The 13,478-nt window shown below is 43.3% G+C and overlaps 1 protein-coding gene across 2 annotated transcripts; it reads right to left on the bottom strand.

The window, feature by feature from the left end:
• Positions 1-793: 793 nt before the first annotated feature.
• Positions 794-13,180, bottom strand: LOC311319628 (receptor expression-enhancing protein 5). 2 transcript variants are annotated; one of them, XM_084451207.1, is made up of 6 exons: positions 13,102-13,180; positions 12,871-13,015; positions 4,240-4,333; positions 2,490-2,628; positions 2,075-2,243; positions 794-1,685 (listed from the first exon to the last, which is right to left on the bottom strand). In XM_084451207.1, exons 2-6 carry the CDS (start codon positions 12,986-12,988, stop codon positions 1,648-1,650), a joined length of 558 nt encoding a protein of 185 aa, XP_084307333.1. In that variant the 5' UTR covers positions 12,989-13,015; positions 13,102-13,180; the 3' UTR covers positions 794-1,647. The 2 variants fall into 2 exon arrangements, with proteins under 2 accessions (XP_084307333.1, XP_084307334.1); XM_084451208.1 differs by lacking the exon at positions 13,102-13,180 and having other exon boundaries at positions 12,871-13,086.
• Positions 13,181-13,478: the final 298 nt, after the last annotated feature.

Genomic DNA, 13,478 nt, shown 5'->3' with positions numbered 1-13,478 from the left:
TTATTGGATTGTAGTCCCCTGTATGACTGTATTCCCTTACTGTAAGAGACACAAAAACATGCTCCTGTATTTGCATTTTGCAATGTTATGCTGAGTAGCTGAGCCCTGTGTGTGTGTGTGTGTGTGTGTGTGTGCGTGCGTGTATGTGTATGAGAGAGAGGCATAGCATCTGATTTCACATCCATGCCTCCTCTCCCTCCCTCCCTGGGGCTCTCTCTCTCTCTCTCACACACACACACACACTCAAAAGTCTTTTTTTTTTAAAGAGACAAAACATCCTTTAAAGGCTACACTTCCAAGGGACATCACCACTGAGAGACCAGACACACAGCCGACGGACCTTTCCCAGATCAGCGTTTTCCAGACGGTTGCTCTCTCCTCCCTGTGGCAGTGTCCACTCCCAGTCCCTGTCCACCATTCCCCCATGCGTTACATCTGCCACACGGAGACAACGGGGGGGCATTCAGACTCCCTAAGGCGTGTGTGCATGCAGTCAAACACACATTACTGCATGGATGGTTAAGCCCTCTGAATACCAGTAAATGTACTTGAAGTGACGGCCATGGTGCATGAGAACGAGAAGGCCTTCAAGTGAGTGTGATCGAGACTAGTGCAACATAATGCACTTTGGAACACATTTACCATAGCACATATTTCTATAAATACTAGGGATTATTTCCTAAAAATAAAAAGCTTGTGCATCATGAATTTAACATTATTGAGAGCATGCCTGCATTAGCCACGGTTCACAGAAGCACAAAAAAGCACTGATATATACATTTGTTGTCAAGATTCCAGTTTTATTAATTCCAGCCGATTAGAACCAAGAGAGTACAAAATAAAATATATTAGAAACCTTCCAGTTTAGCTTACAACAAATAGGCACCTTCGTATCCTTCATCATTTAAGTTAACTCGATTAATGTTAGGCACAGACATCACATCACTACATTAGCACAAAACCTTGAGCATGATGGGATTGACATTTGGCTGACGTCCCAGACATTCTGCTTGGCTTAATTTGAGAGAAGATTCTAGACCTGTTTCCGCTGGTGTGTGACCTCTGACCCTCATGATTCAGAGTCGTTAATACGGTAGCTTCTTGAAAATGGCTAACCAGGCCCGGACATGGCCTCCTCTCCTCCGAGCACGTCCCGTCCTTCACTGACACACGACTCAACAGTGGACAGTAAATCTCCAGGTCCCTCACTATGTTTGAGCTTATACCCATCCGGTTGTATTTGCATTAGTGCAAATGGAGAGGCGATAAGGTGAGGTGCATTGATGGCTCATTTTGGAGACACAGGGCAGATATCACACATGCAGATATCACACACACAGGTATCACACACAGTTATCACAGGGCAGTTATTACAAACACAGATATCCCAGACACATATCATAGAGCAGTTATCCCAGACACATCACAGGGCAGATAACACAGGGCAGATATCACAGATGCATACAGTACATTACATGATGGGCTTCCTGATGGCATCAGTACTAGTGAACGAGAGCTTTATTAAGACAGCAGGGACGTCAGGAATCGACTCGTCACATGACAGGGCCAATAATCAACTTTCTTGACAGGATGGACACACACAGATTCAAGCCGACACATACACACACACACGTCATCGTCCACCCATCACTGGTTCTTGTTGTGGTTGAGGGCCAGGTTAATAGCTGAAAAGAGAAAGACAGGAGAGTGAGTTGGTCTCACAAGAAGTCAGATACAAGATTCTGAATACAGCAGGCTTATTATCAACAGGCTGTTTACTTTAGACTTCAACACCATGGTCGACAAATTGGTGATGTGCAGAATATGTGTTACTGATGCCTGGCCTTGGTGCCAGTATGTATATGTGTTTGTGTATGTGTGCGCGAGTGTGTGTGCGTGCATGTGTGTGATTGTATTTGTTCAAGCATGAATGTATGTCAGCTTGGATGTGTGCATTGTGTGTGTGTGTGTGTGTGTGTGTGTGTGTGTGTGTGTGTGTGAGAAAGAGAAAGTGTGTGTGTGTGCGTCAGCAAGACTGTGTCAGCTTGAATGTGTGTGTGCACGCGCGTCTCACCCTCTTTGGTTACGCTGTCGGCCATGCTCTTAGCCTTGTCGCTGAGGTCGTTGACCACGCTGTCCATGGCGGCCTGGTGCTTCAGGAACGCCGGCCGGACCACGCGCTTGTACAACACGGCAGAGCCGTTCCACGACACCGGAGCCATGCACCACAGCAGGAACACACACTGAGGGAGGGAGGGAGGATGGGGCAACGTAACTCAAACACCTAAACTAACACCACACTGACATCACTGGGGAATCACCATGTTCACAGGTTAGGACTAAGACCTCTGGGAGCTGGGTTCTCTACCCCTCCTTCTCTCTCTCCCACTCCTTCTCCCTCCCTTTCTCCCCTCTCCCACTCCCTCTGCAGTTAATGTCTGGTCGACACACGACAGAACCAGTTTCCCCTCCATGTGTGATAAGTCTACCTTGCCAGCGTAGTAGAAGGGGAACCAGGAGAGGAAGATGTCAGAGAAGAACTCGGCTATGCTGAACATGCCGTAGACCACCCAGTAGGTCAGCCACTGCGTGTCGTCATCCTTGTTACTGCTCTCGAGGGCCTTGATGCTGAATGGAGAGAAAGTACCAGGCATGTTCGTTTCAGATGCATGTAGTCATAGCCTGCCCCCCGCCCCCTCTCCCCATCCACTCACAAACTTAGTTTCCGTTCATCAACAACAAGCGCAACCACATCGAGAGGAGACTGTAAAAAGCATGTTTGGTCAGTCCATTTTTTCCCAAAAAACTGCACATGAGTGGAATGTATCCCCACATAACATAAAAGACTCCACCTCATACAACTCCTTCTAGAAAAAACATGAAGAAATGGTTAATGGACAACCAAAACTGTGAACTAGTTGTGAATTAGGGTCCGTATAGTCTCGCATAGCCAGACCTATCTCCACACTTCGTTTACACTGTGCCAGCGCCGGAGACAGGTCTGGCTGGACATAGTACCATTCTGCAATAGGGGGGAAAAAACGCAGTATTTCTTTAAACCAATCACAGTAGTCTTGGGCGGAGCCAGCCCCGGACGCAGCGACGGTGCTCTTGCAAAATAGTCTGGATCGAATCTGATTGGTGCCGAGAAAATCTCTCGGCCCGAATCAGATTAATTTGCATTGCCAGTCTCGCCACTGATTGGGCAGTGCGACAACGAATGACAAGGTTTATTGCCAAAACCTACATCCGTTGAGTCAGACTAGGGTCCGTATGAATGTCGCGTATGTATAATTGTATTTAAATATATTATTTAGGTATGTACTGTTGTATTTCTTACTGTTATTATATTGTGTACTGTACTGTTTCATCTTTATTGTATTGTAACTTTTTACTAGGATGCCTTTTAACTTCTGGCAGGGGGACTGCCAATGGAAACTAGCCTTTTGGCTATAATTGGATACATTTACATTTTATCACAAAATGTTCATTAATGCACACTGTCCCTCTTGATCAAATAAAATGTAAATTAGGGCCGTCAATGTTAACGCATTAACGCTCGTGATTAATCTGTAAACTTTTACGTGTTAAAAAAATAACGCAAATTAATATTAACAAATTTGAACCCAACTTCCTCCTGTAATTCCAAACACGAGTGTTTACCTGCTGAATTACTGAAAGGATGTGAAAAGTGGAAGTTATCTGCTGATTCACATGACTGTGAATGTCAGGTAAACACTCGTGCAAACACTCACTGAGAACACGATGACTGAGGAGACTGAGCTGAACGGCAAATTTCTTTTGAAAAAGCTTCAGATGGAAGTTTTGATAAAACCAAAGTTGTGTGCACATACAGTATTTCAGTGATGTAACTGTCTTTCCACCGAAGCTAGTTGAGTAAAAACCAGGCCAGGTCCAGGCTTATGGCCGTACATACAGCTGTTGTTTTTATAGTTCTAACCACTTTGTCATGCATTTCTTTATTGTAACGTCACACAATATGCCTAATTGTTTCACCCCCCCCAAATACAAGTAAATACTAATATTTTAAGCTTGTGATTAATCATGATTAATCACAGCCTATTACTATGATTAACTTGATTATTTGTTTTAATCAACTGACAGCAGCAATTAAACTGCCCAGGAAGGGGCACCACCAACTATGTAGGGAAGGTGTGGGACATTACCACACCGCTATTGATATAAAAGCGGAGTAACCAACCCCTCAGCCATACTCACGAGAGATACGCCGGGTAGACGAAGCCAATAAGATTACAGAGCAGTGAGGCCCCATATCCAAACAACAGGTAGAGCCCAAGGAGAGTCACCACACCTAGACGAGGAGAGAACAACACAGAGTCGTTATTTGACTATCTGACTACTGTACCCGTACTGGCACCATGCAGCCATCAACCTGACACCTCTTCAATCTGTGTGTTGAGGAACAGGATGTTGGGTGAGTTAAATAAACAGGACATACTGTAGGATAAGACAAACTCAAGCATTCAAATCCAGAACGTGATTGGCCTGTACTGCATGTTTGACACACATTGAAAGTTTTATTTGTTACAGACTCACATTTTGACATCTGGTGCAACCTTGTGAGATGTGAGCCATGGATTCTACATAACCATAAATGGTAGGCCTAACTTACAAAGATTTCGCAGCAAGGCCTTAAATAAAAGTAAAGAGGTTCGCACCCTACAAGTAGACGTTTTCAAACTTTGAGGGCTATTTTCAGGTAAGCTGGATACAATAAAGTCCAAAGCGTAACATATCTGATAAACCCATCTACAATTAAAACATAACAGCATTAGGTTATCTCTTTTGATATCTCAGGTTACATATTCAACAGAAGCTCTTCTGTTTGCTAGAGATAGAAGAACCAGTATAGCAGGTTGTGAGACAGGCAAAGAAAGAGAGACAGAGAGAAAGAATGAATGAGAGAAAAAATTAGAGAAGATGAGAGAGAAGAAGAAGAAGCTGTTGTGTAAACCTTGGAAGCACTGCACTAGGAAGGTCCTCTTCAGCTTCATTAAGCTGTTAAGTAAACCTTGGAAGCACTGCACTAGGAAGCTCCTCTCCAGCTCCATGTTGTTTGCATAGGGAAATCCTACCATGATGCCTTGTTTCTGGACAACAGAGTTGTAAGTGTTTTTTGAAAATGTAGGTTTCACCCCCGGGACCATGGCATCCGTCATTTGACGCATCAAACGCAAGCGTGTGAGCGGCCCGTAACAAATATACCACTACTATACACCCACATTACTATCTGTAGCCAATCGTAGAATGACACATTACTGAGACCACTCAGTTTGAACAGAGAGCATTCTTCAGGTAGTAAATCAGACTCCTCTCACCTTGATCACAAAGGAAGACACGTTTAAGGAAGACAAGATAAATGACGCTAACGTTATGTGCAAGCTACCCTTTTGTAATGATTCTCTATCAGATGCTCTATTTCCAACGTTAGCTAACTAGCTATCTAACTTGATTAGACTTTTTCTGTACGGCTAGCTAAGTAACCTACGTAAATTTACTCTGTCGCCGAAGTTAATGTTAACACAATAGAAGCCCCAACAACTGAGCTAGGCTAGCTAGCAAGATTCGTTACAGCACGCTGTGGTGTGGTGGTTTGGGGATGTGATTTCATGTTAAACTCTTAACTGTTGAAATAGTTGCTCGTACCGTCAAACGGGTAAAGAATTGTGCACCACATTTTCCCTCACATACAGATCCAAAGCCATCGTTCTGTATAATTTATAACATGAATAGTGTTGGAGAAGCTTAGCTGCTTGGCTAAACACCGAATGGTTATCTAGCCTAGTTACCTAGCTAGCTAGCATGTATTTAAATGATACTACAGGTGAGAGAATCTTTTTTATTAATCTCTCTCGCTCGCTCTCCTAGGTGTGACGTCAGAGTTGTCCAAGACTCAGGTGTTCTCCTGCTCTGAGTGCCCATTCTCCTACACCTCCCAGATCTACCTCCACAAGCACATCAAGAGGAGCCATGATAACCTCAGTCTCTGCTGAGGAGGAGAGAGATCAGACCAGAGACTCTCTCCTCCTCTCGATCACTCCCTATCACCCCCTCCTCACCCCGGCTCCCACCTGGAGACAGAGACATGGACAAGCTAATACCGTATAATATACAGTATACAGTATTATAATATACTGGACCCTGCAAAAACGGAGGAGGAGCTGCAGGTCTTGGAGGATCGCCTGAAGGAAAAGGAGCATCAGGAAGATGGTGAGTAACTGCAGGGCAGAACTTTTTTCCTTATTTTTGCAGGGAAATGTAAAGTAAATGTCTTTACGTTTTGCAGACACAATATCTGAGTGCCCGCCATTTGTGGCAAAGATCTGCCTGACAACGTCCAGCGTGTGCTGTCAGCCCTTGCCACACACAGTGTGGAGTATCTACAGCGTGCATCGGAAGGGGAAGCCTCTCAAGAATATGACCCTCTACACAATGTCATATTACATAAGAAATGGTTCATATTTTCGCTAAATTATACATTGTCTTTGTTTCATGCCAAATGTGAATTGAAACCATTTCCTTTCTTGATAAAAGGTGCAGCGATGGTCTCTAGGTTTGAAATGCTACATTGACACAGGTGGCTGTCCAGCTGCAGGAGACGCTGAAACATGACCCTGCTCCATGACCCTGCTCCATGACCCTGCTCCATGCAAAAAGGTATGTGATGTCAGTTTTTTATTTTTTTTATTTCTCCTATCCAGTGACACGGCATGCTTCCAATGAATTGGTAACACTTTTTTGTGAATGTATGCGAGTTGTGTGTTTACAGCCATTTCATGTCATTATGTCCTTAGGCCACTGCAGAAGCTCCAGCCCAGCTGACCTCCCCAGCCCGTCTGACCACAGCCGAGTATTCAGATGAGGATGACCTCCAGCCCAGCCCGTCTCCCCAGCCCTCCCTCCCCAGCCCGTCAGAATGGATGCCTTTTTTTACCTCCGCCCCAGGGGCAAAGCCCCGCAGTGCGGAAGGTAATGTTTTCGCCCCTGTCTGTCTGTCTGTCTGTCTGTGTGTCTGTAGGCGGACAGGATTAAACAAAAACTACTGGCCCGATATGCATGAAACTTAGTGGAGGGGTGCAGCATGGGCCAAGGAACTCACCATTAAATTTTGACCATAATTCATTCATAGGTGGCTCTACAGTACCCATATTACTGTAACTTCAGTGTAGTGGGAGATTTAGGTTTCAGTTTCCTCATAGATTTCAGGTTCTTGGCGCCACTTGCAATACCGAGCTTGGCCACTATGCCAAAAACTGGCTGTTCCTGGCCATGGGGGCTTGCTTCATGCGCCACTGAGCAACTTTCATTGAATTGAATGGGCCGCCATCTTTGCATGCCTTATCCACTTCTTATAATACATCCATGATCAGTTATACTCGCGTCAACAGGCTGGTGTCTATTTACTTTTTCAGCTCGATCCGGAAGGTAGAACGCTAGAGCCCGTCTACCATAATTTTTCCGTCCGGCGGATGGAAGATGATGCTGCAGCAGTGTTATTATTTAAATCAGCAATATTTAAATTTCGCCTTGCGCCTGACGAGACTACTGGCTGCAGTGTAGAGAGCGACAAACAAGCTGCTAAAGCTATTGCTGACTTTAGTGTTTTGGGCGCACAATACCACTTAGTACATTGTCATCAACTTGTTTGCTAAAGGCTAGAGCTACTAGTTAGCTTTTGATAACGAGATCAGCTGTTGCAACTGGAATGCTCACCTCGGGAGTGACCATTGCCAGTTCCCACTCGCACCTCCGGAGACAAATGGAATGCACCATAACGTTATATTTCTCTTTCGTGTGGATAGTTAAAGCGATGCATTCTGTAGGCTACCTCAATAGAGTCCGCTAAATTACCATGTTTAATGCTTTATGTATACTATCTGTTACTGTGCACTCACACAGCGAGCGACTTGGGCGACGAGAGCGGCCGGCTGCCATTCATTCTCAATGGAAGCTGGCGACATAGGGCGACGGACGCCTCGGTGTCAGAGAGCGACACGATACCAGCGATCTGAGCGTAGATTTGAAGTTGGGCAGAGTTCAACTTTATGCAAATTAGCGACATCGTCGAAGCAGCAACCAATAGCAGATCAGGTTACCTCAGAATGGCAGTAGAATACATCTTCAATAATGTGAGTGACACATGAATGACCCGCCCCCCCGGCGTCTGCAGCTCTTGGCTGCCGGGGAGCTGGCGATGCGGCACGCAATCAGAGCGACCACTGTCGTCCTCGTCGCTCGCTGTCTGAGTCTGCAGTTAGTGTGAAGTGTGATGATTTCTGTACAGCCAAGATCGAACCCAGCATGGGCAAGTGAGCGTAAAGGCAATACTGCCAAGCAACACAGTGACACCTGTTATATAGACTAGTGTCTCAACTTGCATTTAAACGATAATGTAAACTTCAAGCATTCAAAGTAAACTGCAGACACTTTCAGGTGGATGAAAATAGTGTCTGCACATTAAAATGATTGACTTTATGGAAAACTATATCTCGCCTATAGACTATAGATTTAACATGTCATTGGCTGTATAACTCCCATCTCAAATGTACATCTTGTAAACTACTGTCTGCAGACTCTGAACCAGCCCACTCCTCCCTCCACTACTGCTCTGCTTGGCTGTTAATGAATGTGAATGGGAAGTCTTCACAAAACTAGCAACGTTTTGGAAATTGGAGAGGAAAGATGTCAAGCAGAAAGAGGAAACTACAGGTGGAACTACAGTAACCAATTCAAAAAGCCAGTAGGAGAGCACAGCACATGAGAGGTGGTGGTGGGAGGAAAGGTAGAGGGGGGGGGGGGGGCGTGGAAGGGGGAGAGCAGTTGAGGGGGGGAGGGGTGCGGCAGGGGCGGAGTTCTGCACTCTCCGAGCTCTCCGTGCAAGCCCCAATAGTTGTAAATAATATTTTTTGTTTGTTTTGTGGGATACAACGGTCTGCCTGAAAACTAAGTGAAAAAAACCCAACATGCACACTCTTACAAAATGGTGGTGCTGGGAGTAAATCCCCTTTAAGGTTTCAAATGAGAAATACAAGACTCCCGCACACACTTTTTCTCTGCTTTAATCTTTTTTTAAACAACGTTTCGGTGTTGCCACCTTCATTAGGACAGATACAACGGTCTGCCTGCCACAGGATGCTAATTTTATTATTTATTATTATTTAATATTATTTATTGTTTCATTTTTGTTTTTAGTACTTTTGTTTGACAACCTCTGGCTTTATGAAATGGTCTAAGCTGAGATGTTCTCAGTGAGGCTACCTATACCACTCACTATAGGCCTGCCTTTTATAGGTATGTCCAAACCCTTGTGTATCTTGGGTAATGTATAGATTATTGGAGTGACTGGATGTTGAACTGAAAAGAATTCAAAAACACTCTTATCAAACTCTGAGTTGTTCAAATGAGTCATGAGTGTAGAATGCACACGTGTCTTTAACCTCCGAGTGGGGTCCGAGTTCAGCTTCTCATAAAAAGTGATGTCACTGAGTTGTCTCTTAATCTCACAACAATAATCAGCGGCATTCTGTAGGACTATGGCTCCACCCTTATCGGCAGGCCGTATAACAACCTTGTTGTCTTTGCCTAAGTCTGTTAGTGCATCCCTCTCCCTTAGACAAATTATTGTACACTTTATATTCCTTCTTTTTTAATAGACATTTCACATAAATATACATGATCCGCTGCCATTGTGGCCTAGCCAAAGTTATGAAGACAAACCCAGCAGTTTCCCTTGGTGGTTATTTCTGCAATACAATTCACACCCACAACTATTACACTATTTCTGTCTATCCAACATTTTGACGGTTTGCTGCTGAGTCACACAAGTTTGCACTCACAAAATTATAATCTCAATTCTTTCCTTTAGGCCTATTGCCCTGTCCCATCTTAAAAAGTTTAATTTTCCTTCTACTTTAAAACATGTTTAGAAGTTCTAAGTCATATTTTGTTATGCAGACGTGTGTGCTTGTCAATTGTTTATTTTAAATAGCCTATTATTGGATGATATTGGAAATTTGATATCTGTGAAAGCCCCTGATTTTCTGTATTTTATGGTAGATTATGCTATGAGTCATTCCGAGTAGGCTATATGGGTCAAGGACATGGCATGTCAATTCTGGTGTCTGAAGCATATTTATAATGTAATATAATAAATAAACATTTTAAAACACTACATTGTTAAACTCAACTCTCCCCTTTTACTTAGTCATATGAATATTCATTGTAAGAAATTACAATTTAAGGAGTTACTGAACTCAAAAGTACTAAACTGTCCTTCCTGGGTAACGTCCCGGCTTAAAATCTAAATATAGAAATATGCCAAAAATATGAATAAAAGCATTAATTATCTATTTGGGCATAATTGTGTTGATGTTTGCAATGATACCTACAAATATAGTAACAATACTAAGCTTATTTACATTTTTACACAAGAAAATATTTTGTCCCCATATTTGGATTTCCGTAATGTCCTTCCTGGGTAACAGACATTAAAAAATACTCAATTACCCATAACTCATTTGCATAGTCATGTGACAAGCTATTGCATCATCCAGAAGATTCTGAAGGACCCACAAGACAAGTGAAAAGGTCAGTAAGTCTCTAAAAATGTTGATAATTTGACCTTTTCAGTCACTGGTACATTGTCGCAATATCATGCGTCTTTATGGATAATGCTAATAAAACATGTATAAAGTTTTTAAAAACATTATACATGTTTTATTAGCATTATTTTCATGTGAAATATGACTGATGTGTTGAAGATTAAGTTATAGCTACAGTAGGCCATGCTATGGCCAAGTTTTGGCGGGAATTAAGTTTTCTGCCTACCGTCGATCTCCTCAACTCTCACTCAGCTATCTCTTGCTTGACGCCGACGCCTTTGTTGCCTGGCAACGCTTTTGTTAGAGGAGCTTTTTTGCTCAGCGGAATTGAGGGAATGATGCTTCGTTTTGAATAAATGTTAATACTCCGTTTTGAATAAATGTTAATACTCCGCTTCGCGTCATGCCTAACAACGCCCCCTAGCTGTTATAAAATCTATTACGCAGACTGGAAACCAGTTCACAGGTCTCTTATACCACACACACACACACACACACATATGTGTCACACACAGTGTCAGCACATCGTCAGCACATCATGCACGAACTTGGCAAACGTAAAACTGACTGCGGCATACACCACAGCAAGACCGAAAAACACTTTAGGGAGTTGTTCCTGTATTCTGCAAGGCCACATGATAACTTTATCAGCAGCAAAAGGCCTGCAGGCATACGCTGTGACCAGCTGGAACTGGGAACTACCTGCTCAAACTGACTGTGTTAATGTCTACCACCCTCCAAAAGAAACCAAGCCTCTTACATTTCACTGTCGTCATCAGGTCTGGTTCTATGGCTCCTTTTGCAAAAAAGATAACGACAGAAAGCAGATTGTAAAGCTGGTTCGACAGAAAGCAGATTGTAAAAACTATTGTACGCTACAGGTTTACTTGCTTTGGTCTACTTCTTCTTTACTTGAGGGACAGCCCCAACACCATCTGGAGAATTTCACACCTAGCTTTGAGGTATTTCATACACTACAGCAGTGTCCATAGCTAGAGCGTTTTCAAAACTATATTGGTAGATCACTTCTTCAAAAGGATTTCAAATCACTTTCAACTTCAATGAAATAAACTTTTGATGTCAAATATTAGGACAATGAGAGAGACCAAGTTTGTGTACGATTAGCCTATCTCAAATAATATATTGCATGCATGCTAGTGACTGTGTGGAATGTGGATCAATTATAACATCTGAAAGTGGACTGCCTAATAATAACCCAACATTCTAAAGTTGGCAGTTGTTGTTGGAATGTTGCAAGTTTGAAATTCAGCAGCAAAATCCATCCAACCAATGACAACAGTCACCAACAAACATGACACAGCAATCCAACTTTGGTGTTGGTTGGGGCAGTGTGCAGACACACTACACCGATTGTTGGTGGGTGCAGTACATCTGTATTAATACATTATTTCAGACCACCGCCATTAACAGGTGTCAGTAAAAGCAACAGTGCCAATATGTAGATATGACTGAATGAATGTCAAAACACAGCTGTTTACAACTTTTAACTGAGAGGCAGCATCACCTCCCATCACAGGTTGCTCAGCCGTGCACTGGATATTTCAGGCCAGGGTGTGTTAAAAATACCATTGAGGACCAGCTGTCACTGGGAAATAAGAACCAGGCAAATCCACAGCAATACTGATCGGTAGATGGATCTAGGCTATCTGACCTTTAACCTTAAAAGGAGAGGTAGTTAGGCATACAGTTCAACACCTGTGCTACAGGCTACCGTCAATAAATATGTCAGCAGTCGGGTTACCAAACTCATTCATACAGTATATTGCAGGGGGGTGGAGGTTTTTTGGTGTCTTAAAGATATGCTATTGCAGAGTCATCTGCATAGTCATCTGTAGGCCTACTGTAACAGTTAACGTTAGGTTCTAGGTACGTTAGTGCTAACATATAGAAAGTTTTGAGGTCAGAGATTAAGCCTATGACCTACAACAAAAATAATAAAATAGGAATAATACATAGGCTATTCATAAGTCCAACGCAATGATGTAGCCTACTGTAGTTTACAGTAGCATGAATTATTTGACAGTAGGGCGTATAGGCTAGGCTACTGTCTGTTGGTCATGGAGCAACTGCTACGCTAGACAACTGTATAACCGTTCAGAAATGTGCTGATCTGGCTCACAGCACTGACATTACACGGTTCGTGAAAGCTGGCAAAGTTTTAGCTCCGCCGCAACATGCAGTAACGTTAAATGTTAAGATATTTTACCTAAAGCGATATATCGTTTCTGAACTCCGGTTTTGTCCTCCAGCGTCGCCAGGAGATCTGTCACAAAGTTCTTTTCATTCAAGAAAGCTTCAGAGCGGTCTTGCAGTTGGGCCAACATGTTTGTGGGCCGCTTTGGACTTCAAGCCTAAAACAAAGTACAACACTATTAAAATCAAAAAATAAACTTTGTTGAAACTCTTAAAATTGTTCGGTGGGATTCCTTAGTCTTACTTATTTAAACCTGGCTGATTTGCGTGCAGGCCAGCGGTATCTCCTTGTGACCAGCCTGCTGCTGCTGCTGCTGCTGCTGTGGGAAACTGGGAGGAGTTAGGTCACAATAGCGCCTCTGACCAACCAGAGCGCTGTCTGATGCCCACGGTCCAAGGGACAGTTAGGCCCGCAGACTATCCAGGTAATCCAGCAGTAAACTCCAGTTAATTATTACTTAGCCTACTTTATACGTCAACCCCGTGTAGTGCGTAGCCTAGTGTATGAGAACCTCACAAAATATTGGTCTATCACGCGAAATTGCATAGGCATGCCATTGTAGTGTATGAAATAAATGTGTACCGGAAGTGCAAAAAACCTAGCCTGATATCACTCGTTAC

This window comes from Borostomias antarcticus (assembly GCF_949987555.1).
Source record: "Borostomias antarcticus genome assembly, chromosome: 16".
NCBI classification, from domain to species: domain Eukaryota; kingdom Metazoa; phylum Chordata; class Actinopteri; order Stomiiformes; family Stomiidae; genus Borostomias; species Borostomias antarcticus.
Note: the sequence above shows the minus strand (reverse complement) of the source record. Positions and strands in the feature narration are given on the sequence as shown.

Coding starts and splice junctions, on each gene's coding strand:
- LOC311319628 (XM_084451207.1), bottom strand. CDS start 12,988: ATGTTGGCCCAACTGCAAGACCGCTCTGAAGCTTTCTTGAATGAAAAG. Junction 2,244..2,489: donor CCTTCTACTACGCTGGCAAG/GTAGACTTATCA, acceptor TCCCTCCCTCAG/TGTGTGTTCCTGCTGTGGTG. Junction 1,686..2,074: donor CGACAGCGTAACCAAAGAGG/GTGAGACGCGCG, acceptor TTCTCTTTTCAG/CTATTAACCTGGCCCTCAAC.